The 26,725-nt window shown below is 50.6% G+C and overlaps 8 protein-coding genes across 8 annotated transcripts; 3 read left to right on the plus strand and 5 right to left on the minus strand.

The window, feature by feature from the left end:
- Positions 1 to 153: 153 nt before the first annotated feature.
- On the minus strand, positions 154 to 1,419 carry NFIA_079230 (uncharacterized protein; the record flags this gene model as incomplete). Its single annotated transcript, XM_001259878.1, has 1 exon — positions 154 to 1,419. The coding sequence occupies one exon, from the start codon at positions 1,417 to 1,419 to the stop codon at positions 154 to 156; it is 1,266 nt and encodes a 421-aa protein (XP_001259879.1).
- A 675-nt stretch (positions 1,420 to 2,094) lies between these two features.
- On the minus strand, positions 2,095 to 5,341 carry NFIA_079240 (putative importin 13; the record flags this gene model as incomplete). Its single annotated transcript, XM_001259879.1, has 4 exons — positions 2,095 to 4,434; positions 4,502 to 4,985; positions 5,039 to 5,229; positions 5,279 to 5,341. The coding sequence occupies 4 exons, from the start codon at positions 5,339 to 5,341 to the stop codon at positions 2,095 to 2,097; spliced, it is 3,078 nt and encodes a 1,025-aa protein (XP_001259880.1).
- An 898-nt stretch (positions 5,342 to 6,239) lies between these two features.
- Positions 6,240 to 8,749, plus strand: ampp (aminopeptidase P; the record flags this gene model as incomplete). Its single annotated transcript, XM_001259880.1, has 10 exons — positions 6,240 to 6,435; positions 6,505 to 6,564; positions 6,654 to 6,819; positions 6,880 to 6,941; positions 7,000 to 7,221; positions 7,286 to 7,331; positions 7,381 to 8,215; positions 8,272 to 8,356; positions 8,404 to 8,448; positions 8,502 to 8,749. The coding sequence occupies 10 exons, from the start codon at positions 6,240 to 6,242 to the stop codon at positions 8,747 to 8,749; spliced, it is 1,965 nt and encodes a 654-aa protein (XP_001259881.1).
- A 544-nt stretch (positions 8,750 to 9,293) lies between these two features.
- NFIA_079260 (exocyst subunit SEC8) lies at positions 9,294 to 13,300 on the plus strand (the record flags this gene model as incomplete). Its single annotated transcript, XM_001259881.1, has 9 exons — positions 9,294 to 9,705; positions 9,801 to 9,974; positions 10,027 to 11,015; positions 11,080 to 11,196; positions 11,252 to 11,692; positions 11,752 to 11,887; positions 11,945 to 12,090; positions 12,152 to 12,259; positions 12,323 to 13,300. The coding sequence occupies 9 exons, from the start codon at positions 9,294 to 9,296 to the stop codon at positions 13,298 to 13,300; spliced, it is 3,501 nt and encodes a 1,166-aa protein (XP_001259882.1).
- Positions 13,301 to 15,268: 1,968 nt separating this feature from the next.
- NFIA_079270 (putative extracellular cellulase CelA/allergen Asp F7-like) lies at positions 15,269 to 16,389 on the plus strand (the record flags this gene model as incomplete). Its single annotated transcript, XM_001259882.1, has 2 exons — positions 15,269 to 15,916; positions 15,979 to 16,389. The coding sequence occupies 2 exons, from the start codon at positions 15,269 to 15,271 to the stop codon at positions 16,387 to 16,389; spliced, it is 1,059 nt and encodes a 352-aa protein (XP_001259883.1).
- An 802-nt stretch (positions 16,390 to 17,191) lies between these two features.
- On the minus strand, positions 17,192 to 18,187 carry NFIA_079280 (putative HLH DNA binding protein (Penr2); the record flags this gene model as incomplete). The annotated part of the gene is made up of 2 exons (XM_001259883.1): positions 17,192 to 17,544; positions 17,596 to 18,187. 2 exons carry the CDS (start codon positions 18,185 to 18,187, stop codon positions 17,192 to 17,194), a joined length of 945 nt encoding a protein of 314 aa, XP_001259884.1.
- A 2,530-nt stretch (positions 18,188 to 20,717) lies between these two features.
- On the minus strand, positions 20,718 to 21,876 carry NFIA_079290 (putative protein N-terminal asparagine amidohydrolase; the record flags this gene model as incomplete). The annotated part of the gene is made up of 2 exons (XM_001259884.1): positions 20,718 to 21,619; positions 21,726 to 21,876. 2 exons carry the CDS (start codon positions 21,874 to 21,876, stop codon positions 20,718 to 20,720), a joined length of 1,053 nt encoding a protein of 350 aa, XP_001259885.1.
- A 695-nt stretch (positions 21,877 to 22,571) lies between these two features.
- Positions 22,572 to 26,634, minus strand: NFIA_079300 (putative leucine permease transcriptional regulator (SAC3); the record flags this gene model as incomplete). Its single annotated transcript, XM_001259885.1, has 6 exons — positions 22,572 to 23,224; positions 23,291 to 23,644; positions 23,714 to 24,718; positions 24,859 to 25,819; positions 25,872 to 26,051; positions 26,116 to 26,634. The coding sequence occupies 6 exons, from the start codon at positions 26,632 to 26,634 to the stop codon at positions 22,572 to 22,574; spliced, it is 3,672 nt and encodes a 1,223-aa protein (XP_001259886.1).
- Positions 26,635 to 26,725: the final 91 nt, after the last annotated feature.

The following is a 26,725-nucleotide window of genomic DNA, read 5'->3' on the forward strand; positions in this document are numbered from 1 at the left end:
TTGGAGTGCAGGGCTGTTTGTATTACGGCTAAACTGTTGCTTAAGTTCTTGTATGATTGTGTCATGCTGGATACGATTAGATTGGGCTAATGCTTGATAGAAACTGGAATATTACCACCATGTCATTGAATCCAGCAGTCACAGCGAACGCCATCACAGCCTCTGACTTTCCGCCCATTCCACCCATCTTCTGATACACTCATCCACCCGTTTCAGCGCTTGTTTATCGGCTGGAACCTCGAACCACTCCCGATGCTCTTTCCCACACTCCTGACATCGTCCCAGGTCCCGAACCCTGACATCTCCCAGCTCGAGGTGAATCAGTCGTTCCACGCGATGGACATGAGGGACTTTCCTCCCCAGCTCTGAAGCGGCAGAACCATTCCCCCGATTTTCTCCAGACTGCAATCGAACCGGCGACGGCGTCGAGGATGTATACGGGTAGTAACGGATCAGAGTCAGATGATGCGAACACTGTCTCGACCATTCATTCAGACGGCGCTGCACGTTACTCGTCCGGCCAATCTTCAGGCGGATAGTACCAGATGCCTGGCTGGTCGGTTTGGAGGTTAGCGCATTCATCTCGCGCGCTGTCTTGAGTGCGTCGCTGACGCGGCGACCGTGCCCTGGTCTGTGGGCTTCCGGAACGAGCGATCTGGCGACTTCAGCGGGAGGCGGCGATGACGTGGAGCTCGACGGCGTCACCCAGAACATGTATATGTAGCCCGGTTCATCCGCTTCGGAGATGGGCTTCGCCAGCTCCGTGAGCAGGGCAGATGTTGTTTGCGGGGTTAGTGTTGGAGGAATCCATGCGAGGAGTGTCGTCGTATGTGACGAGGAAGACGCCGGGCTACTTTGCAGCGATGGTCGGTGGGAAGCCGGCCGAGGCGAGAGTAATGTCGACTGTGATGATGGTTTCTGGCCCGGCGGCTTAGGTCGTCCTGGATAAGAGGCGGACGAGACCTGCTGCATCGGCCGCGACGGACGGGCATCTGCCGTCGAGCTCACTGTCACAGGCCTCGGAGGCCGCTCGTTCTCGACGTCTTCCACGATCTCGAAGCAGCAACATACAGTCCGCTTTTTTGGCTTGCGGCGTTGGTGCGGCGCCGGTTTCGCTTGTGGGTCGTTGATCTCCAGAACGCCCAGCCGGTCCATCAGAGTGTCAATGCTTGTTCGCGGCTTCGGCCGTGGGTGTTGTGAGGGGCGTGTTGATCCCGGGTTATTCGACACTGTTGCTTGATCTTTGTGCTGCCAGCAGTACATGGAAGCCGAAGCTGTGCCTTTTTGCGGTCCTGTGGAGGCAGCTAGGGCACGACGACATGGTCGGCCATTTGAGGTCACGCCTCTGCATGTCGTGGCTGGATCTAGTGAATCCGAGCGGGACAGCTTGGACTCGGGTGTGTTTGCGATATGAGGCATATTGTATTATTATCGCGGTTCTCTTGTTCCTCGAATCTCGTGGACACAGCGATGCCTCGAGAAGTATGAGATGAGATGATTGTTGATAAACGACTAAGCGCCAGTGGCACTTATTCTCCCGAGTGTCTTATTCCCGCTCTATCAGCCGGGGAGTGCCACTTGGTCGAACGGATCAGGCCGATGAAGTCTGAGTAGTTAATTGTCTCAGGAAAGTATGAAACGCGGACGAATCGATTTTATCGGCCCAGCTATCTACGAGTAGCTGCTAACAACCTAACAAGCTAAGACATGTATTTGCACCGCCCCAGTGGCTGGAGTCTGCGCCGCGCTGTCCATCTCGACCCACATGAGGAGAAACAACAAATGGAATCACCAATACCAGCAGAGTGAGTGGATTTTGTAGGTGTTGGCTGTTCCACTGCAGATATCGGTCCATCCCCTGATCAAATATCCACGAATCCCATAGCCACAGCGAGAGCAACGAGCCACTGGTCGATGGATCCCTTGCGGCGTACTCACCGTCCTATCGTTACCATAATTAGAAACTCGCCCACCAACGATAAAAGACCAAACAAGCCTCACTTTGGAATCGAATGCTTGACAGACAGTCGCGAGTACTCCGTAGTCGAGGTTCTTTCCTAAAGGGTATCGACCAAATGTGCACCCTGATTGTCATTAACCAATGTAATCAAAGCCTGCTCCACGACATTTGATCCAAAAGCCACGTGCTAGCTGGTTCGTGTGCGCTCTGATACCTCTAGCGGCTATAAGGGACGAAACCAACCGCTCTTTCTCCTGGGGAGAAATGTGGCCTTGCCCTTCGTGGGAGACGTCAATATCCACTGAGGAAAGAGCCGTTGAAAGATGGAGCCGAGCTTGGCCTTGGTGTCTGAAGATGACTTTTCTGAGAACATCGCAGAGGTGCTCGATATCCGAGCGAGCGCAGCGGCCCGCAAGCTGGAGGATCAGAACGCGACAAAGCGACGGCAGATACTCGTTGATGGCAACCTGGACGGGGTCTGCCTCGCTGGGATCGGTTGTCAGGCTCAATACGCTCACCCAGAACTGCGAGGCAGAGCGGAGAGGAAGTGGTTCCGGACCTTGCAAGGACTGTAGAGTGAAATCTAGAATCGTCTGCAGCACAGGACGCCGCGATGTGCCGCTTTCGCCGGATGGTGGCGGCGCAGAAGTAAGCGCGAAGAGGACGGAATGGTACTTCGGGACCAGGCGAGTGAGGAAATCAATGCCACTGTTTGCAACTTCGGGGTCGTAAAATCCTGGCATCTCCTGCATCCGACAGATGCTTTCGTACACGTGGACAATCAAAGCGACGGTCTCCTCGCGGATATGCTCTGGGTGTGCACTGTGAGACGCTAGAAACGCAGAGGCAGTACCCATCACCATATCTGTACCCGCGCTGCCCAAAGGAATGCTTTTGACGAAACTGACAGTCACCATCGGCGGGAACACATACGGACCTGCTTTCTCAGTGAAGCCAGCCTTCAGTATATCACAGGCAGCCTCAATCGTGCTCGCATCCCTGGGAACTTCGGTCATTAGGAGCTGCATAGATTGAATAATCAAACTCTGAGCATCAGCGCCTCGACCAAAATTCCAAAAGGTAAGCGACTGGGAGTCGCCATTGCCGCTGTCACTAGGCTCCAGAACGACTTCGTTTTCTGTCCTGAGACCTTTACCAATACTTGCGATGCAGCGTAACACTAAAAGAGAGCGGCTGTACGCAGCATCAGACAAATCACGCGCGGCCTCATCCCGTGCCACTATGGCCTGTTGACGGAGATAATCCAGGATTCTCTCAAGGACCTGCGCTTTGTCCTCATCCGTAGGCAACGCTTGGATGATGGCAGCGATACCCTCCAGAACTTTCTCCATCGTCATGACTGTGGCGGTCGCTTTGTGACGAAATTGATCGAACTGATCTAGGAATACCGGGAGCTGAGAAGTCAAAGCATTACGGCACGATCTGCAGAGGTGAGCGATAGACTTGGAAGCAGTTGGCGCACAGGATGCGACATCAAGAGATGCAAACAGAAAAGTAAGCACCAGTGGGAGCAAAGCATGGGTACGCTCGAAGTAAGACTGGTATCTTCCTAGCATATCCACTAGCGTTTGGCGAGCTTTGTCTGGGATCGATATTCCTTCACCCCTGCAGAGATGAGCAAACTCGTCGCAAAAGAAGATTGCGTTCAAACAATCATCCGCATGCTGGTTGTCATCCACGGCCTCTGAAAGCTGAGCAATACAGAAGATTGCGGCCTCAAACGTTCTCCAATTCTGTTCTGCGAGAGAAGTCCTTGTGCGTTCTTGAAATACTCGAACTAGATCCACACCCAGAATGGGATAGACGGCCAGAATAAAGTCGCAAGCGTCACGGCGAAACGAACTGAATTCACTGCGATCATCATCTCTCCACTCTTGCAGCTCCTCTGGAGTCGGATACTTGAGCTTCTCGAAGCAATCCAGAGCAGCACGGGCAAGATTTTGCTTGGCAGGCTCAAAGTTAGATTGGTCATCTGAATCAGCGATAATCTCCTGGAAATCGTCGGCAACTTCAGTCCACCACTCGATGGCAAGCGGCGATGCCAAGTCATCCACTGCAGCATAGCCGGGGGCTTTCAACAAGGCGTGAAGTAAGGTAAGAATCTGATTGTATTGAGGGTTCAAAGGTTGAGTCAAAATTTCTCTCTGTTTGAGAGTCGAGAATGCCAGTAGGAGCTCCAAAAATGTCATATTCTCGGCTTCGAAATCGCCATCCAGAAGCGACTTAATATGGGCGGTACCAAAATCACTTATGATGAACGCCAGGACAGCATCGAGGTGATCTTGACCAAATATATTATCTCTCCAATCCATCATTTCGACAACAACCTGAGCTGCAGTTTTCGACAATCCAGGAACTTTTAGACATTGGACGACATGGTTTGTGGCTGACGTTAGCTGGGAGGCCGAAATCGTGTCTCGAAACAAGCTTCCACCTTGCACGGACATCCATGACTAGAACATAAGTGTCAGATAACCACGAAGATAGATGATGAAGAATGCAAGCCCAAGGTGAACTTACGCTGTACGCGTTGAGAGCTTCGATGCCCGGAGCAGGGTCATAGGAGTCCTGGGAAGCATCCTGCATGAGAAAGTGATGCAGAACAAACTCCACAACAACGAATGCATCCTCAATATTTTCAGCCGCGCGGCGAATATCGACCCCTTCGCGGAACTCAGGACTCCATTTATTGATGTCCTCTCCCAATACGTTGCAAAAATAGAGCAATGCAACGATCTGAGCTTGAGACATTGCCGGTAAGATAGAATTAAGCAAATCGACAGACCGAGCTTGGTTCTCAGGGACATACTTGCTGCCTGCTAAGGAAGCAGCTACGTTCCAGATAGCCCGAGTCCAAGGAGCACCCGGCTTCAGGAAGATGGTTGCCAGGGTTGTGGCCAGCTTTCGAATGACGAGAGGGCGCTCGCCTGAGTTGACAAGTACAGCATAGTGGCCAACCAACCGACCAAGAAGCTCTTCAACATCATGCTGGTTGAGTTTCTGCCTGCAACAATGTCAGAAAGCTGGACTCCACAGACATTTCGATTAGTCACATACCAGTCAAGGTTGATTTTGACGGTGAAAGTCAAGGCGCCAAAAAATCTCATATCAGTGCTGTTAGCACTGAGCAGATCATTAGCAATTAACCATGCCTCAGGACCTTTCTGAAGCGACTGCAAACGGTCCTGGATAAACTTGATCTCAGCGGGATTGCCTGCATTTTCTGGACTGTACAGTTGAGAGACAAGCTTGACAGGTTAGTCTTAAAATGTGACAAGTATTAAGGACTACACTCACCTCTCTTGCCTCATTCAAGATGTGCTGCACATCTGGAGCAAGGCCGTGAATGTCCGCAGACATGACCAGAACTCTGATGGCCCTCTTAAGAGAGCTGGGTCCTGGTATAGATTGTTTGACGAAATGATAAAGGAGAGTCACGTGTTGATACCACTATCACAAAAATGTTAGGCGGTGAGAAGGTGGGATGGATAGACGGGGAAGAATCAGAGGGGAAAATGGCTGTGTTTGTGGGCTTTCAAGAGGGGTAGGTAGATAGTCTACGTGAAGAAAACAGTGAATGTTCCGAGCATGTGACCTGGATGTATTTCAAGGCGTCTACTCCGTACTCCTTACCTATACAAGTGTTAGCTGCTAATGTTTCTATCCGGCCGCGGTGGGATATCAGATAGCACCACGTTGGTACTAGTTATACAGAAACATGCTCCGTGTCTAGTCTCCTTGCCTGATGGGACCAAAGGTACTCATTGCAGATGACGGAATTATGGTCTTTGGATAATTGGATCATTAAGGTAACTCTCCAGACCTACTGAGCCTTACTGCCTGGTACCCGGTACTTATAGGTAGTTTGGGTTGCTCCCAGAAATGCTGTAAATTACAGACGTACTATAATTTGCAAACAACATCAGGGCTCTGTACTACCGTAGGTAAGGTACGGAGTCCCACATCCGCAGTTGAAAGTGGAATACCACATTATTACGAACTACGGAGCACACCTATCTCAAAACTCCACTCGACTAGCTTATCTTGCTGGCCACATATTTCATTTTCATGTCAGTCAAGTAGTGTCGGCCCTTGTACAGTGTACACGCGACTCCAAAAATTCCATCTCATCTCCCAACCTTTCCCTTCCCCTCTGAACCCCCGCATTTTCGTACAATATTTGCTGTCGTGCGTCATCCGGATCGCTTCTGAGAATCTCGGGCAACTGCATTCTGACATTCCTGACATTTGCCTGTCGATGCTCGGTTTCCGCTCTCCAATTCGCCTTTGCAAGCTATCAGCTCTTGGATCAGCCCCTCTACTACCCATCTCTCGACCAAAGCTTTTCTCCACCGCTGTCGCACGCTACGCCGCCGATATGGAGACCGTGAATACCACCGAGCGCCTAGCGAGATTGAGGCAGTTGATGCAGGAACATAAGGTCGATGTATATAGTATGATATCGCATAGCCCCTCTTGTCGTTCATGATACAAATAAGAACTTCACTCATACTTTGCTTAAGTCGTTCCATCGGAAGACAGCCACCAGTCGGAATACATCGCTCCCTGTGACGGCCGCCGAGGTTAGATCTACCCGTGAACCTTCCCTTATGTAGCTGCTTGTTCATATGACGACCGCGGGACAACCCTGGACTTACAACCGCACCCATAGAGTTCATCTCTGGCTTCTCCGGATCCGCGGGAACGGCCATCGTGTCTATGACCAAGGCCGCCCTATCGACGGACGGACGATACTTCAATCAGGCTTCCAAGCAACTCGATAGCAATTGGGAGCTGCTAAAGAGAGGAGTTGAGAATGTCCCCACTTGGCAAGAATGGTAGGCATTTTGAAGAATGATTCATTGAACCCTGAAATGGGAATTGACCCTTTTGTTCAGGACGACCGAACAGGCCGAAGGGGGCAAAGTCGTTGGAGTCGACCCATCTCTGATCACGGCTTGTGAGTGACAAGCGATGCCATATATCATATCCGAATTTTGATTACTGAAACGATATAGCGGGCGCACGGAGTCTTGAAGAAACTTTAAAGAGGAACGGCTCATCGCTGGTCGGTATTTCGCAGAACCTGGTCGACCTGGTTTGGGGCAAAGACAGACCGGCACCTCCGCGAGAGAAGGTCAGGGTTCATCCGGATAAGTTCGCAGGAAAGACTTTCCAGGAGAAGATTGCGGATCTGCGCAAGGAGCTGGAGAAGAAGAAGACAGCTGGATTCGTTATATGTACCGCGACCCGACCCTCGAGCCTGAAACCAACTGCAGTATTGATGGCTAACAAGGAGCCTAGCTATGCTGGATGAAATTGCCTGGCTCTTTAACCTGAGAGGAAGCGAGTAAGCATCGCCCACTCAAACTTGACTTCGTTCAACTAATAGATGATAGCATTCCCTACAATCCAGTGTTCTTCGCATACGCCATTATTACCCCTACAAAGGCCGAGCTTTACATCGACGATGACAAGATCACCCCAGAAGTTGTAGCTCATCTCGGTCAGGACGTCGTGATCAAGCCATATAACTCTATCTTTGCAGACGCTAAGGCACTCAGTGAAGCAAGAAAGCAAGAAGCTGGGGAAACAGCCTCAAAGTTTCTCCTGTCCAACAAAGCATCATGGGCGCTTAGCCTCAGCTTGGGAGGCGAGGAGCATGTGGAGGAGACCCGGAGTCCTATTGCCGACGCTAAAGCTATCAAGAATGAAGTAGAGCTTGCGGGTATGAGGGCTTGCCATATCCGAGACGGTGCCGCGTTGATCGAATACTTTGCGTGGCTTGAAAACGAGCTGGTCAACAAGAAGACTGTTCTTGATGAAGTGGATGCCGCAGATAAGTTGGAGCGGATCAGAACCAAGCACGATCTCTTCGCTGGCCTTTCCTTCGACACTATTTCTTCAACTGGACCTAATGGCGCCGTTATCCACTACAAGCCAGAGAAAGGCACTTGCTCCATCATTGACCCGGATGCTATTTATCTTTGTGACTCTGGGGCTCAGTATCTAGACGGAACCACGGACGTCACGAGAACGTTTCATTTTGGAAAACCCACGGAGCTTGAGAAGAAGGCTTTTACCCTGGTGCTCAAGGGTCTGATTGCCATTGATACTGCTGTCTTCCCCAAGGGCACTAGTGGCTTTGCACTCGACGCTCTTGCCAGACAGTATTTGTGGAAAGAAGGACTGGATTATCTTCATGGCACAGGCCACGGCATTGGCTCATACCTGGTTAGTGCAAACAATCTGCGTTCGCTGCTCATCCAACACCTCTGACATCTTGGCAGAATGTGCACGAAGGCCCTATCGGGATTGGCACTCGCGTACAGTACACTGAAGTCCCCATTGCCCCCGGTAACGTCATCTCAGACGGTAGGTCGTTCACACTCGTCATTGTGGCTCGGGACTAACTGTCATAGAACCTGGATTCTACGAGGACGGCAAGTTCGGCATTCGAATTGAGAGTGAGTCTCTGTCTCTCGGGCAGATCGTAAGGAGGCTAACAGCATATCCTCAGATGTCATTATGGCGCGGGAGGTACAAACAACGCATAAATTCGGTGACAAGCCATGGTTGGGCTTTGAACATGTCACAATGGCTCCCATTGGCCGCAACTTGATTCAACCATCCCTGCTCAGCGACCTCGAGCTCAAGTGGGTGAACGACTATCACGCAGAGGTCTGGGATAAAACGCATCATTTCTTTGAGAATGATGAGTTCACTCGAAGCTGGCTTCAGAGAGAGACTGCACCCATCACTAAATAGATCTGAGCTGATCTCAAAAGATAGCCCACGTGGCTTTAAATAGCAGCGTTCAATAACATATTCTAGAATTCATTCTGGTGATCACATAGAGCTACATCATAATGCCTGTCTGTCATTAGAATGATGAACGTAGGATACCCGTTTCAGTGGATGTGTGTAGCCATTCCCAGACGTGGCTTGTCGATGCTGGGAAAGCTTGTGTGGGGAAATCAGGCGGATGCGACTTGTGAGCTGCGGACTCAGACCTTGGGCCTCTTCAAACAATCACATTCCGTACCGTGCGCTTTTGTTGCGATTGTCTGAATAATAACCTCCTAACTTCCATTGCTGAACGCTTCAATCTTATGCCCCTCTTATAGATTTCGGATTAGCAGTTTTAAGAACGATCATGATTGCTTTCCCCACCGTTTGATGCCCTGCGACATCACCAAGAATCGAGAGACCAATTGACAGCTCCTCCGCGTATCTATTCCTGTCGTCGCCTTTTTGATCCGCCACTCTCGGAAATTAGCACTCCTACCTCTCCCCTGATAAATCCTCTGGTATGAACGGCAGAAACGGTTACGCCGACGGATACGGATATTCCGAAAGCAATCGATACGATCGGAGTGATGGCGGATACGGGAGCAGCAACAGCAACTTAGCTGTCAATGGGTATTCAGGGGGGAGAGATCGTCGTCCGGGTGGATATGGTGGTTTTTATAACGAATCCTCGCAAGAGCCTTCACCTTCAGCCTCACCGGAGCGGCGCCGAGAGAGATGGGAGGGGGACCGCCAGAACTCCTCGTCGCGATCGCGCACACGGGACACAGACGCTGAAAGGAGGCCGCCGGGGTCGCGGGATGGCCGAGCACGGGGAGAGACTAGCTGGGTGGCCAGCAGCAGCAGCGTCGAGAGGAGTGGTCCTGAGAGTGCCAAACCCGTGAGCAGTGGTGCGGGGTCTGAAGCTATGGAAGGTTTGCTGGTCCATTCATCCTTTTTCTTTTACCTACTTAAATGAACGGGACTTGTCTGTATGGTGGATCTGGATGGTTGACGTTTGTTCTTTCAGATATCCTTCAGGCGATCCAACGCGACTGGGGCTTCGTAGCTTCCGACGATTGTGTACCGGTGCAGGTGGCATTGCAGTTGATGGACACGAGTACATTGGGCAAAGCAGATCGCGAGCCTGATTTCCTCAATATGAACCAGCAGATTCAGAAGACTTTAAAGTCTGTCGTCAATGGTGGGTCGTCCCATCAGATCATTGTCAGACCAATACTGAACATAGTGATCAGAGCATCACCAGGGATTTAACAGTTCCATTGGTACATACCACAAGATCCAGTCCAATATACAAAGCTCGCAGAATCGAGTCCGAAATCTAAAACATGCGCTGGAGAACGCCAAAGCTGGATTACTCTATACGAAGCCCGAGTTGAAGGGACTAGCGACGTCTTCCCAGAAATACGATGACTTAATCCAGCTTTTCAGTCAAATCCAGGAAATACAATCTCTGCCTGAAAAGCTAGAGTCCCGAATATCCGACAAGCGATTCCTTGGTGCTGTCGAGGTGCTTCACGATGCCTTCCGACTGTTACGGCGCTCCGAGCTAGAGAATATCGGAGCACTGGCAGACATACGCGCCTACTTTGCGAACCAAGAAATATCTCTGACTGATATCCTGATAGAAGAGTTGCATGATCACTTGTACCTCAAATCTCCCTATTGCTCCAATCGGTGGAAACCGCCAGCGCAAGAGGGAGAAGTTGGCACCGCAAACGCCTCCAGCTGGACTGGAGTAGCAACCTGGGAAAAACCTGTCTACGCCTTTCTTGGGAAGCTGGACGCCACTACGCCACTGGTAGAGGACGCGTCTCGAAACCCGGAGGCTGACACGTTTTATTATATCCGACTTTTAATTGAGGCGCTGAACAAGATGGGCCATTTGGACATAGCGGTTGACCGCATTGAACAACGACTTCCAGTTGAACTATTTGCAGTGGTCGATAAGACCAATGCAGAAGTCGACGCGCGTCATCCAAATTTGGGCCGGGGCCTCTCATCCCGGGATGGCAAGACCAGTCTGCCAACAGAGGCCATTGAGAAACGCGGACATGTTTTGACGGAGTTCTTATGGACTCTATATGCCAAATTTGAAGCTATTGCTGAAGGTCACCGTGTCCTCCACGATGCCATTGCCGGAATTGTGGAGCGCGAGGGTATTCCCAAGAACAGTTCACTCACAGGTGGTTTCAAAGAATTGTGGAAGCTCTATCAGAGTGAGGTCAGTGGTCTCCCTAGATTTGGCTTACACCTTCTCAATGCAGTCTATCTCACAGTTTCTATAGATTCGTTCCCTGTTGCACGATTACCTGGCCACCGATGGAGAGTCCTCCTTCAGATTTAGAGAAGAAGAAGCCGATGCTAAACGTCAAATCCATGCTGGTCATAGGGATAGGAACAAGGTGCGTCTGCTTAGGACACGTCTAGCCATGGCCGATTCTTGTTGACACTTCACAGAAATTGTTTAAACTTTCCGAAACAGAGCAAAACACGGAAATGCAAGCGGAACAAGACGAGTTGGATGAGATCCTCAAGACGTCGGTTCCTGGTTTAGTATCGAAAACCAGGCAGAAATTCACGACGACAGACAGCTCACGAGACGGGCAAGGAAATTCCGGAACCGGTCATAAGATACTCATTGAACCCAGCGTGTTCAACATGAGTCTTCTTCTTCCGCCTTCCTTATCCTTCATACAACGATTGAAGGACATAGTGCCTGTGGATGCAGACATTGCTCTGAGCACTTTGACGTCCTTTTTGGATGACTTTCTCGTCAACGTATTTCTTCCCCAACTGGATGAGACAGTCACAGATCTCTGTAGTCTTAGTTTCATCGCCCCAGACGCGTTCACGGAAGATCCTCAATGGTCAAAATCCTCCCCTCGGCCAGTTTTCAAGGCAAGTATTTGCGTCGTCATATCGTCCATGTTGGTCTTTCCTAATCTCAAATACAACAGGGCACTGTCAAATTCATGTCAATCATATGGGAGTTTAGTAAAATGCTGTCCAGCATTCCGCATGATCAGGCCTTCACACAGCTTCTAATTAGCCAGATTGTGACCTACTATGACAAATGCTGTGGGTGGTACAAAGGTTAGAAGAGCCACTACGTTCCAAGTTGATAGTCCAATGGCTCATATATCTGTCCAGCTATTGTCACGAAGGTCTCGCCTCGCAATCACGGTCAAGTCCGCCTCAAGGCCGCAGCAGAGTTTGCCGAATTTGGTGATATTCATGATACAGTTCGGGATCTCTGGGAGAGGCCAGCAGACGCTAAGAAGGAACTCATCGATAAGGTGGATACTCTCCCCTCTTCTGCCCGTCTTCGAACGTCGGATCAGCCGCTGATTATCCTAGGAAATCGAGCTTCTGCTCAAACGCACAGACGAGGTATCGTTAGAGCCGTACGACATTATATCCGATCCCAAAACAGTGGTCGCACTGTCACTTCTCTACAATAGCATGGTAATATTTGTCACAAACTCCGTATGGTCCATTGCCTTCGAAGCCTGGCTGACTCTTTTTTAGCAATGGCTTGCAAGCCACCTTGCCAAGCTGCGCCGAATCACAGCCTCAGAGTCACGGCAGCCACAGCCTGAGGCTAGAGCACCTCCTCGTCGGTGGACCCTGATTGGGGCCATGAAATCGAGGCGTGACAGCATAAGTCAACCAGTGTATCTGCCGCTGAATCATGAAACGGCCAACGCGTTTGACACCACTCTTCAATCGCTGCGTAATCTGGCCTCGACCGCGCTCTTTGCTCTTCACATTGATATCCGATGCGGCGTCATTCACATGTTGACCCGTACAATGGCTGGCCCCAATCCCCCGAGCAACCGCGATTCGGAACCCACGACACCATCACCGAACTCGAACATGAATTGGTGGCATATCCTTGTAAATCAGCCGACAGCCGCATCTCCCACGATTCTCGAGCTGAACAATGACTTGATCGCCTTTGATACGAACATTTCGTCATATCTCGGCCCCGCTGAACACTGGTTCATCACCTCGGGTCTTGCTCGATTTATTGATCAAGCATTCGTCTCATCTACACGTCATATTGGAGCCATGAATGAGAATGGAGCCTTGCGGCTGCAACTTGACGTCCTCGTTTTACAGCAGAACCTCAAGAATATAATTGTTGACCCGACAGCTGAAACAGCCCAGGATTCCACGACAGAGGAACCAGGGAATCCTGACAAGGTCGTTGCACTTCCGCGTAGTGCCAAATTCCTTGACTGGTTCTTGGATGGTGCGGAAAAGACATTGGAGTACGCCAAAGATGAAAAGGAGCTGTTCGCTGCGCAGGGCGACAAGGCATTAGCGGCAGGCAATGGCGAACCGCTCACCTATGATGAGCTCAAGGTCCTTATTGACCTTTGCTTCTCAGAAATTCTCAGAGGACCTCGTGGAGCCGAAAATCGGGAAGATTTTATGACTGCGAAGAAAGCCAGTGCCGATGCGCTCCTGAAATTGAACGAAATCATGTGGGATTCCAAATGATCGTCTTGGATTTTCTGATGAGATCCTTGAGCTGCCTTGCTTATCTGCTAACTATTGTCCTCTTTCTGATCTATACCCTTTCTTGTATCATTCCTCCACGCTGGCGCAAGACTACTCTTAGATAGACATTTGACGAATCGATCAAGCGTCATGTCCATGAGGACTGAGGATAGAGTTTAATATCCATCACTAGGCTGAAGTGTAATTCAGCGTAGACTAGCTAGTAGTGGTATGTATACTCCGTAGTATTTCCTCAATGAGCATATTGCAGCCACCAGAGCAAGACACAAGGGACAGTTTAGAGAGAATGGCAACATTAGAATCAAGAAGGAATTCAATCGTACACATAAACACATGTAGTTTTTTATATCAGTATTTTGTCGCTTTTGACTTGTAAGAACATTGCGGACAGCCCAAACCACACCTGTTACAGCTACACTGCGGTTACTAGAATGGGCCTTCTCCAAGTCAACTGCTGGTATACTGCGATATCCTGAGACTCTCGTCGTTTTGTAGATGTTACGAATGATGATTGGAGAAGGTCGTGCTCTTTGAGCACTGCAGTCTATGGTCTAGGCTCATGTTCAACCGTTACGCCGGATTCACGGGATCAGTTTACGGAGTACGTCTGTTTGAAACGGTGTTAGAGTGTATGGGAATGGTTCAGTAAACACATAGGGAACTATTGACCCCTAAACCACCCCAGCAAATCTCTTCTTAGCCTAGAAAGAGTCATCTGGACGGCCCGGGCTTAATATCGCTTGCTATAAGGCGGCGGGAGTCTGGAGAAGCCCCTAGTGGCGTAGCCAAAACTCTCAGAAAGACCTTCAATCTGTCTACCTTTTCATGCTGAATTTGCTTGGTGTGGTAAGGTCACGGCTTACATCAATTATTCCAGACCCATCTGGTGGATCTTGAAGGACAATCATACCAGTAAAGGCAGTAGACAAGGGTGTCTTCGCGACGCAGAATGTATCCGATGAGATACTCGTCCCGAGGAAAGCCGCTCGGTCTCTTTGAGGGGTCCTGAGACAGAAGGCCCATTCAATCTGCTGCAAACCAGTGAAGTTTGGCGCATATGGATGATGTATCGCAGTTAATCTGATCTCTTCTCCAAATCGGGATAGGAGATTCGAATCCACCGAACACCAGTACGGATTGTTTGTCCCCGCAGGCTTTGCCAAATCAGATGAACAGTATCACATTGAGATCTCGAGGCATTGAATTGTCCTGCTGCTATCGTTTTTCTACCGTCTACCGAATTTGTGCCGGTTGTCTACGATGGGCTAGGCCAGCCGTTTAATTTCCAGGGCCAGAGCTAAGAGTCAAAGTCTGTGGAGCCCTTCGTTCAATGCTATGCAATCAGGCAAAAGAACGGACCATTCCCCTGCTTTCAGTCTCTCGGCTGGGTTCCGGATCGCTGACCCTTAGCAGGTCCGGGAGGTTCGGTTGCGTGCAATCCACGCCGGACGTTTCAGACTTTACGATTCATTCCGTTAGCAGGCCGTGGCTTTTAACCCAACAAACGCCTGGACGTCCTAGGGCTTCTGATTCATTACACGTTTTGCGCTAATGCCTACATTCATCTAGAATTGTTCATCTTATTATATTGCGTTAAATTATTGTTTCACAATCGGGTCCCTTTCACTGTCAGGCAATGGCCGGTCATTCAGCCCATGGAGGAGGACACTACTGTCCCTCGTTTTCTTCTTGATTGATATATCCTTTAAGTCCTCTCTTTTCCTTACTCTCTTTCTTTGCACTGCTCTTCAAGTCAATCTTTCAGTTTTCTGTCTGGAACAGCAACTACATTCGTTTCCGCGATCTGAGCCCAGGTCTCCATTCATTGCTTGCAACAGGAGCAGAGTCTCCAGTCAATCCTTTGCACCTGAAGTAGTCTAGTACAGACTTTGCACTCTTTTCTTCCTCTCTAGCTTCAACGGCTTCAAGACATATCAACATCCAACAATGTTATATCAGCGTCTCACCACTCTAGGCGTTGCCGCTCTGGTCGCGGCCTCATCGGTCTCTGCGAGCCCTATGGTCGGGGGCGCTAAATCTCGCTGTCGTGCCGGGTACAACAAGGCCGTCTCCCACGTCCCAACAACCCATGAAGCAACTCCGTCCATAAATCCCCCAGTGGAGCTCTCAGAGGCTCCATCCCAGTCCCCCTGGCCCACTGTCGATAGCCCTTCTGCTGCTTCCATCATACCCACTGTAGATGAGATCACCCATGTCAAGAAGCCCCAGGCTGATGAGGATCCTGATGCTTCCTCTTCTTCTTCGTCGTCGTCAACGACATCTGCACTGCCCTCTTCTCCCGCTACCCAGCAACAAGACACCGTTCCGGCAGCCCCTGCTGAGCCTGCAACAGCCGCTTCCCAGACCAACAACAAGGCGGCCGCTGCTGCATCTTCCTCCAGCAGCACCACCCACTCCGGCAAAGCCACCTTCTACGGCGGCAACATCTCCGGCGGAACCTGCTCGTTCACCGGGTACACGCTTCCCTCTGGCCTCTTCGGAACTGCCTACTCAGGCGCCGCATGGAACAACGCCGCGGAATGCGGTGCCTGCGTCTCCGTGAAAGGACCCAACGGTAAAACCATCAAAGCAATGGTACGTCTTCTCTTTTCGTGCGAATCATATCATACACAACCCAGCTAACATCACCCACCCAGATCGTCGACCAATGCCCCGAATGCGAACAAGACCACCTCGACCTCTTCCAGGACGCCTTCACCCAGCTAGCAGACGTCTCCAAGGGCATCATCCCCATCACCTGGTCCTTCGTCCCTTGCGGGATTACCTCGCCCGTCGTCCTCAAGAACAAGGAGGGGACCTCGCGCTACTGGTTCTCCATGCAGGTCATGAACGCCAATGAGCCCGTCGCGAAGCTCGAGGTTAGCACCGACGGCGGGAAGACCTGGCAGGGGACCACGAGAACCTCCTACAACTTCTTCGAGGAGAGCAGTGGGTTTGGGCAGGATACCGTGGACGTGAGGGTGACCGGCCAGTCCGGCGCTACCCTGACGGTGAAGAATGTCGGGACCAGCTCTGGGTCCTCTGTTACCGCTAAGTCGAATCTGTAGAGTGCAGAGTAGATAGTGGCGTGGGGATGGTGCGAGTAGGTTTTTTGGCCCTCAGTTGTCGCGGAAGAGCAGTTTGTTTTGGGACAGTACCCTGTCTGCATCTCATATGCGCCTTTACTTTCTCTTCTCCGTAGATTTTTGGACAATTCAGACATATTCTGACGTTTTCATTCCCATCACGGAGACCAACTGATCAGCGTGGCTGTGTCTTGTAAGATTGCCTTAAGATTGCCTCACGTGCTAAGCTTGTCATTGACGACTAGGGAGCCGAATCTTCCATGAACAGCGTTTTGTCATTTGACTTTCGGAGAACAAGATCGAACTACGAAATGGCCATTGTGTAAATCTGAGAGATCGAATTGCAATTCCCATAACGCGATATCGTAGGCTCCATTCCCAACCCTGGTTTCGCCGACCCTTAAGATAGAAAAAGTAACACACAGGAGTAAAAGATACGCGGAAGAAGGCAGACGACGGAAACGAAAAATCACGAAGCGCCGGAAAAACGACTCCGGGCTGGACAAATTAAGGTTGTAGATCATTGGTCACCTGTCTTCTTCCAGAGGCGGTGACTTGATGCAAGACATCAGAAAAAGATCAACACGGCACCTGCAACCACGCCCAAATCACGGCTTCTCGCAGGGTCTCTTAGAATGGGATGAAACTGAAAACGAACTAACGGAGACAAAGAGCAGGTATGTTGGAATCTCAGCCTCCGAACAAGAACAGATCGTAGCACATGTATGACCATGAGATAGAGAAGCAAAGGGAAAGTCATCTATCCAGAAACGCAACTCGGCCTTCAGACCTGACCCTGATCGACCTCAAGCGGCTCGAGCTCTTCGGCGTCGTTGTAGTCGTCGAACTCGAGACCTGCGTCGCGACAGCGCTGAAGCCACTTCTGTGCGATATCTCCACGGCGGTTGACTTCTAATTTCAACTTGGAATTCTGAGCGCTGATCTCGTTGATAGCATGACTTGTAGTCATGTTGTTTTGCTCCCATCGTTCACTCATCGTTTTCTTCTCATCATGCAGCTGGCAGATGTACTCGATTGTACGCTGTAGGATAGCGCCTTTGTTCTTGTCACAGTTGGGGACCAGACGCGCTAACTGATTAATACCCTCGTTGATAGCTTCACGACGCCGACGTTCCACTGAAATCGAATTAGCTTAAATCACCCCATAAAACAGCTGCCGCAGCTTACCCTCTTTGTGATTGTTCTTGCGAATTTGGTGCCACTCAGGAGAACCAACGGACGGTTTTTGATTCATACTCTGGGCTTCGCGCGCAGCGTAGACAGCTGCGGCGGTCGAATTGTGTCCATGAGTAGGGCCCATAGCCTGACCCATATCGTCGCCGAACGTCAACCCGTGGGCGAGATTATTGGCGTCGAAAGAAGGTTCGGGGGGAGGCGGATATTTGTTCTGAGGATTGTGCGCGGCCAAAGCGGCTTTAGCAGTCAGAGCGTTCTCATCAGAGATACCGTTCTGTGGTCCGACATGTTGGAGGATTTGCTGGTCAATGTTGAGCTCCGAAGTAGAGGTAGGGAGACCGTGCGCATCATAGGAAGTAAGAGAGCTGTGTGCGAAATTGTTCTGAGCATCCGCGCCAGGCATGCTGCCACTACTTCCATTGGAAGAGCGGTTCAGGCGCTGAGGATCCGGGCCCGCGCTGTCATCACCTTCGCGCTTGCGCTTGTTTGTGATATTGCTATCCGGGGCACCCAACGATTGGTCAGACATGATGTAGGATGTGGTGTGGTCACCCTGCAGGTTGGCCAAGTCAGCATCGGCCATGATAGTGTGTATCAGGTGACCAAACCCACCCTTTAGACAGAGCAGATGTATTGATTCGAGATAGGTCTCCTCAGACAGCTACCAAAGGAGGCGTAGCATAAGGAACTTCCCTGCGGTTTAGGTTTGTGAGTCGGCAAGCCCAGTAAATAATGAGTGTAATAGTGAGGAAATCAATAATGCAAGGCTATGAGAAAGACAAAAGAGAAAATTCTCTCGTGAGTGAACATCCACCAAAAGGAAAGACATTGATGTGCTGAGAAGTGAGAAGTGAATATACTAAGACGCGTGAGCGAGGCTGGACGCGCTGGTCTCCGCACCATAGCATCATAACAGACATTGGATGACTATCAAATCCAGGAACATGTAATACACAATTATATTGATTCCATCAATATGCGCCAAAGACAGTTGATGCGCAACCCATCAATCAGAAAACAAACCCTCATGGTCGCACAGTCGACATCGACATCAGAAACGCGTCATGACGGCTCTGCGACCGAGGTAACAGGGGAAGAGAGGATAGCATCACAAAATCAACCTCATCCGGCTCCCGGCGGACGAGGCTGAGGTCCAGAGAGGGGCATGGTGAGATGCTTCTGGGGCCTTATTGAAGCTTCTGATATAGTGGAGTATGGCAGAGGGACGATGCAATGATTGATAGTCGCGAATAGAAGGAGTGAGCTCACTGTACCTTGGGATGGTCTGTCTATCACCTGACAGCAAGTCACCTGCCACGGGCAACAACAAGAGGCAGGTATATCGTAGTTCGATCGCGAAGACCAATAATCGAATTTGATCGCGAGGAAATACTCAATATGAAAACGTCCAATGTAAAGACAACGGACGGACCGGAATAGAAAACGAACAGAAAGAAGTGGCGGCTTTTACAATAGAAAGAAGGGATATTGGAGGAGTAGAGTCGAGTAGTAGAGAGAAGCGCTCACGTGGCGAGGGACAAATAATGGGAGCAGAACAGTCGAGGCGGCGGTGGTCCGGTAAGGCGTAACGACCAGAAGCGTAGAAGAGTCACCTGACTTCGGTCGTCCAAGAACCAGCAGAATGGTCTTTCGTTGTCTCCACCGGAACTTCCCCTTCATTAACAGCAAAGGGAGTCAACTCCTGTCTGGCATTCAATATCTCTCCCATTAGCGGTCTCTTTTACTACCCTCCCTCTTCGTTCTTGGATGTCATGTGCTCCAATCCCGTGCCCCCTCCTCTGCCAATGTCCGTCTTCTCATCGCTGATTGGTTGCGCGATTACCCTGGGCGGTTGCCGGAGGAGGGGTTGACCCGGGATCACGTGTGACTCTTCAGTCTGTGGCTATTTCTCACCAAATCAACATAACAACAGTCAAACAATTGTGCGGAAGTTTCCTGGTTATTTGAGGAACATAATGGGCACATGGTGGATACCATGTCTTATCTACCAGATTTAGTGAATGCACTGACTCCCGGCCGCTTGTCAACCGTCACTATTGGTCTAAAAGACAGATACCATTCATACCTTTTGTACCTTCACTTCCTTCAGTGCTCATCCCGGTCGGGCCGACCCTCCTTTAGGGTCCTGGTAGGGAGCACGGTCCATCTGGAGAACGCCATCGTACAGTAGCGGAATGTACGCCAATGCATGCCATGCCTTCCCTTATCTCTGACGGTCTCTGTCTCTCGGGTCTCGACCGACGCTGCGTAGTTGCAGATCCTCAGATACACACACAATCGAACTTGCTTCACACCTGATATCTGTGGCCTATGCTAGTTCAGTTATGCCCATCTGCAAAAACTAGTCAGTTTCGGTTTGCCTCAAATACGACTCCATCTGACCTTTTGTGTCACATGCACATCCGGATTACAATCAAACTTTCCCACTTGAAGCGGATGGTGCTTTCCGCAGTGTCGATCAAAAGTCTTCAAGCTTACTTTCGAAGATCATTTTGCTCTAGTTTCCCTCTGAAGGTTGCATTGATTCTAATACGCCTCCCTTGTTTGGCTTGATGGCAGACCGTCTGATAGATTGCAGATCAATCGGTCATGAGATAGGCCGTCATCGCCGCCATCCGGGTCCGTCCAAGTAGGGTATGGACGCCAGTCTCGCATCGGTAGGTAGCACTAATCTGTTCTCTCAAGGGGCTGGCATAGATGAATCTCTCGCTCATACTTGTCTAGATGGATCTGCGAAAGCAGTAGATTCTCATATTCGTGGTCTAGGAATGGTGCCTTCCAATGTCACATGGTTCTAGGAGGAGAATGATTATCAACCGTTCACATGATTGCTGCCGGTTGTGGCAAGGTTAACCCTATCGACTTTTCGGGCAGCTTCACATCAAAGAGAATCAGATATGCAGAGATTGGTGTGTAGATTCGACAGTTTTGATATCGTATCAAGTATACCAACAAATCGAGCAGTCAGAGTCGAAAGCATTTAACCAATGTGAAAGTCCTTCTCGCCAATGCTCAACAGTAGATGTCTCATCATGTACACCAGCAAATACCCCAGATTGTATACTTTAGCGCGACAAAAGAGGCTGCAACCCTCACGTCTGCGACTTCTTAACCAATCCAAACACCGTCTTCGGATCAGCTGTAGTATCAGCAAAGCAGATACCCTCTGTCGTCGCACCCAGTATATCCCAGCAAAGGATCTTCACATCGAACGGTAACTCATCCCCAGCAGCATCGCCCTCCTGCACCACCCCTGGGCGCTGTGTAATAGCGATAATCGCGCTCGTCCCCACATAGCGCACCGATCCCTCCTCTCCACACCTATTGCCAAACACAATGACAATCTTCTTTTCTTTTGCACCTTCGGCGTCATGGCCATCAACTCCCAAATCAACATCGTGCCGCATCTTCTGCCTGACTAGAGGCCAAAATCTCTGTACCCAGTAATTAAACGTATCCAAATCCGGCTTATCAGCCAGCGCATCCAGCTCCTCCCGGCTCATAAATGTCGTCCAGGCCATCGACAGAATAACCAGCTGGGACCTGGAGTCGAGGACCCGATTCGCAAACTCCCAAGCCGTGAAGGGCGCCTCAAACTTATACGGGTTGATATCCATACATATCCCAAACGAAGTAGCCACCCTAGACGTCAGCACATCTCCTCGCTCAGCGGAACCATTGTTAAAGACAAGCTCGTGGAAGCCTCGGTCCGCCAAGCCTTCAGACGCCCACGTCTCATCCGTGAAGTAGAGAAACGTCTTGCGGTAATTCACCAGCACCTCCCCCTCTTCACTCACAACAAGCAAGGAATTATAGTACTTCTCCTGCGGTTGCGCGCGACTCTCCTCGTCTGCTGTTACTTCAATCTCGGGATACCCCACGCAGACCTTACACCTGAGACGCGTAGCCGTCTCGCGTGCCCACGCAGCTGATACGCCCTTCCCCGCCGGCTCAAGGAACGGCCGAATGGCTTCCAGCGAGGGGAAATTGTACCCTAGCCAACAAGAACATGTCACCATTTACTGATCGGATAGGGGCACCACACCACAAAACCTAAGGTAGAGTTCCACTGCCCCCTCTTCCTAGGTACTGGTACTCACCCGTCAGAGCCAGTTCCGGCAATACCAGGAGGTCAGGCTTCAGGCTCTCGATCCCAGTCGCATAGCCGCTGTTCAGCAATTCGTTGGCCCGTTTGATGTTGCCCTCGACGTCGCCCACCCTAGGGGCGAATTGTAATGTGGCGATTCGCATTCCTCTATGTTGGAGTCTAGATACCTGTGCTGCGCACGAGAGAGTGATTGCCTTCCTGGCTCTTGTCAGAGCCGAGGTGGTAGTAAGATGCCTGGTCAAAGAGGAAGAGGCGAAATGCCGTTGGAGTAGTCCAACATCAAAAATACTGTGGACCTTGATTGGGAGAATTGTGCAGAGTTATCGACTTAACTGTCCATTTCTGGGCAGTCAAGTCAGCAAGATAACTTAGATATATTTTATTTTGGAAGTTCTCAGTTACAACATGCGAAAGGACAATACAATACATCCGCCCATTGAAAACCGAATATGAGATCATGTGACTCAGATACCTGAGGCACCAGCACAATCCCCTAGTCATCGTCTCCATCTAGTCGACTCTCAGTTCTATGTTTCTCGGTGCGTGAACAAAGATTTCGTTGCGAAAATGTAGGGTATTCTTATAATGCAGTTATGTACGACACACACTTCCAGGGCCCGATTGCTAAACTCCAAATGTAGCAGATACATCCCTTAATAAAAGACCAAAATCCGCAGAAAACGCCGTCGCATAATGCAATCGAGATGATAGCTGACAAAAAAGAATACAGCAAAACAGAAGATCGCCGTGGGGTTTAGCAGGCGTTTTCACGCCTCAAAGCTGCAAGGGGGAAAGTGAGCCTTCGAGATTATGGAGTGGTGAGTCCTGAGGACAACACCTATTTCTTGCCGGCTCCTTTGCTTTTCTTTTCCGGTGTAAAGTTCAGCGGCTTATATGCTAGGCCCTTCCCCCCGGTAAGACGAATTCTCTGTTCCGTTCGGGACAGGGTACGTCCTAGTCCCAAGTCTCTATCCGGGGCGAGAGCAACATCGTATCCATTGACTTGGTATGAATTCGGCGACTGACTTCGGGAGAAAGAGTGCGAAGATGAAAAGCTGCTGCGCGGGCTGAAAACGGAGCTTCGAGGCTCAGGGTATGTCGGCCAATGGTCGAGAAGCCTGGGCCCGCTCCTAAGTGACTCTGCGGCAATTCGGGCAGCGGAAAGAAGGAGTTCATCTTCGTCAACTTGGCGAGGCTTTGGAATTTCAGGTTCCTCCTTCTTTGCAGGCTTTCGAGCTGTCATGGCCTCAATCTGTTCCAATATGGGAAGTTTGGGAAGAGGTTTAATTGAAGACAGTGCCATAGACACTTTGCGTGGAGTAGGAGCTTCGGGTTTGGCTATTTTGGGTGCCTTTGGCTCGCTCTGTTTCAGTTCTTGTTCATCTTCTTCGTGAAGAATGCGCTTGCGACTTGTCGAGAGAGTTTGTCGCCTTTTATCGGCCGCTTCTTTCAGGGTATCTAGCCATGCAAGGCGTCGTTCATCTTCTAAAGCTATATGTCAGATAGACTCGACAGATAAAAGGAACATCAATGGCTGTGGCCAAAAGTGCAACTCACCTGAGTTTCCGTCTTCCTTTGCAGTCGGCTCAGGAGAGACGCGAGCGCAACCATCTTCTTGAACAGCACCCACTATGTTAGGTTCTGCAGGAGGGGGCGATGTGGCGCTAACGGGTTCAGGTGAGCTAGCTTTTGTCAATAGTGACCGAGGCTGCTGTTGCTCAGCGACATCTTCCACACGAGGCGCCACAGGCTCGTCTGCTGGTGCATTCTGTTCCAGAACTGCCTCTTTCTGTGGACTTGTCAAACCACCAATCACATCGACTGCTTTCTGCTCGGGTGCCTTTATCTCCACAGGCTTTGCAAATGAGAAAACGTTGGTAGATTGAACAGGATGGGCAGTTGCCGGTGAATCTGTCTGGATCGTTAGAATCCACAATGATTCTATACTAACGACGATGCCGTAGAACAGAAAAAACGTACCGTCTTTCGCTGGAGCGAACAAGTTACTTGCTTGCGCAAACGGAGATGGTGCGGACGTTGTCTTCGCAGGCTTGAAGAGACTTGGTTGAGGCTTTTCAGCTTCTGCTTTTCCGGGGAGAGCATTCTGACCAGCGAGACTGAAGACAGAGCTGGAAATCTGCGGAGCAGAGGATGGCTTGCCAGTATCGAAAATGCTTGTCGGCGGCTGGGCAGCAGTCGGGTCAGGAGCCTGATCAGGTCTGGATATTGACGGTGTCTGGGATAGGCCGAATGGTGAAGCTGTAGGTGTTGTAGAGGGTTGGAAGACGTTTGGTGCTTTAAGCTGAGAAGTAGCGGATGCAGAAGTTGTGTCAGGCTTTCCTGGCGTAGAATTGTATGCTCCTGTCGAAAAGATTGAGGTTGGTTGCTGACTACTGGATGCAGAAGGCAAGGTTGGAGCCTTCTGCTCAGTCACCGGCGTCTTGAATGGCGTAAAGGGCGAAGATATGCTGGCAAATGGGTTAGAAGGCGCAACTGTGGGCGCCGTCGTGGCACCGGCTGGACTAGTGCCGGAGAACAAAGAAGAAAAGGTCTTGGCCGGCTCGGAAGTTTGGGTTATATTGGTCACTTGTGCAATCGAAGAAGTCGGATTGCTTTGCGTAGGTGCCGCTTCTGCATTTGTTGTACTCTGCGAAAGTTCTGTGAATGCGTTGCGCAGGCTTGAAGCTGATGCGGGGGACTCAGTAAAGACACCACCCTGCGAGACATTACCGTTCGTTTGGATGGCTGGTGGTCGCATTTCATTGTCGTCGTCACTCACAAAGAGGGCATCATCGTCTGTGGGTGCTTCTGGCTCGGGGGCTGGTAGTGCCAGTGAGCGCTGCGGCAGATAAGAGCTGTCGATCATTCCTAGAGTTGCCGCTTCTTTTATATTCAAGCCGAGTATGATCGCAACCATGCTTCTGCCTGCTCGCTTCGACTCGACATACTTCTCTGAGAATGAGTGTTCGGAAGACGGCTGGAAGGCTACGGATTCAATGTGTCAGTCGAAGTCAGATATGGCCGACATTGAGAAGCCTATAGTATAATTGCCGTAATCCGGTGGGGCGAAAACAGAGCAGTGAACGAAGGAAAGAAGGCGAGAGTGCTGTCGAGACCACACGTACCAATCGAGTCAACCGGACGGTTGCCCCAGTTGAGATAAAGATTACCATGAGCATTTTCAGCAAACTGTAGATCTTGCTCTTCACAGAATCCAATTGTTTGGCTCTCGTCATCAAAGTGTAAGACTTTGGTCAGTTCGTCGACGGTCCACTCCTCATTCTTGTGCTGTTGAGAAGCGGGATAACGACAGTATCCTTTCCATATTGAACGGATAGCTGTTTGGCGCATGTGGTTGAAATAGGTTTCGGCAACACAGGCCATCAGATACGAGACAGCTGGAGAATCAACCAAGTTAAAGAAGCGCGCGTAGAATCCCTGTGCAATGGCGTTGGGTCGTTTGGCATCCAGGGTGCCTTGATACTCCCAAGTGTTGCCAGCAGCGGCGAACAATTCAAGGGCTACTTGAACCCGAGGCGAACTGCGTAGCTCTGCAGGCCATTTTTGCACACGGGCTTCTAAATCCGGTCGCTGGTCGTGAATAGAGAAGATAATGTAATAGGCCCGGAACTCGTCCTCGTTAGGAAACGTGATGCGGCCTCGATTGTCATCGTAGTAGTACATCAGCGACAACATGGTATTGTTGAGTTGTTCTCGTTCCTGGTGGCGGTCGAAAGGCTCTTCGTTCGCAGGACTAGAGAGTAGGTGAAGAGACACAATGTGGAACCGGGCAATTCTCTCCAGGCATGTGACTGCTATCTTCACGTCCTCCTCCTGGGTGAGCTGCTGGACGGAGAAATCGTTACGAATCGATCGTGTCCGATCCCAGACAAACTTGTGAATCAAACCAAGAGGCTCAGGACCACCAAGGATATGTCGAATCAGATAGTTGGTTGACTGAAGGAGTGCCTTCGGTGTGCGAATATCAGAAGGAAGCTGTTCGTCGTAACCGGCAGCTGATCTTCTGAAGCGTTTGAGCATTTTCGTTTCCATATTCTGCAATGTTTTTGTCGCAGGATGAAGAAACTATGAACAGTCAGTTCTCGGATAAGCACCATACGCCGTCATCTGTCTATACCTTTTCGCTTTTGTCTACCATCTTCTGGACAATGCGCTCAACCCGCTCAAACTCGGGACACATACTCGTGCAGGTACCGACGGGTGTAATTGCTTGATTCAGGGAAGTAGGTTGATTGGGGTCCGCCATCTGCCCTTTCCTGATCGCCTGTTCCCTTTGCTTCGCCCTATCAAGCTTGAGCTGCAAGCTGTCAGTCCGGAATCTCTGGCCATCGGTGACAATCCAGTGCGGAAGAATGTCTTACTTTTTCGTATCGGTCATTATAACTGTTCAGAACGGCCATGTCCTCCACTGGCACAGCAGAGCCATCCACGCCATTCGTTCCTTTCGACGGAAATTGTAATCGAGGGTCTCTGCTAGAATCGACCATGCTCCCAGCAAATCCAGACGGCGCCCCAAATGCACCAGACGAGCCATTTGCGACACCAGGAAATGCCGGTTTCTTTTGCTGCGAAGCCTGTCCACCAAATGGAGAAGAGGGTTGGCTCTGCTTTAACTGGGAGAAAGGCGATGCGGCAGCTCCTGCGGGAGCCGCGTTTGAGTCCGGTTTGCGCCAGGTGTTAGTCGCGGAACCGGCGCCTCGGCCGTGACCACGGAGAGATCTCATTGCCGACGAGGCTCCTCGGCCTCGGCCACGCGCGTTGGATGATTTGGACTGGTAGGGAGTAGCCCGACTGAATGATCCACCGCGCCCTCGACCCGCCGGAGCCGTTGTTCCATCTTTCTGGGCGAGGCCAGCGAATGGGTTCGCTGGGCCTGCCATTCCGGGTAAAGTAGTGGAAGACGATGACAATCTCAGAACCTTTTCACCAGGAACGCCGAGTCGTGGTCTGTTCGTTTATGGTCTTATTCGG

The sequence above is a fragment of the Aspergillus fischeri genome, genomic scaffold (assembly GCF_000149645.3).
Source record: "Aspergillus fischeri NRRL 181 1099437636264 genomic scaffold, whole genome shotgun sequence".
NCBI lineage: Eukaryota > Fungi > Ascomycota > Eurotiomycetes > Eurotiales > Aspergillaceae > Aspergillus > Aspergillus fischeri.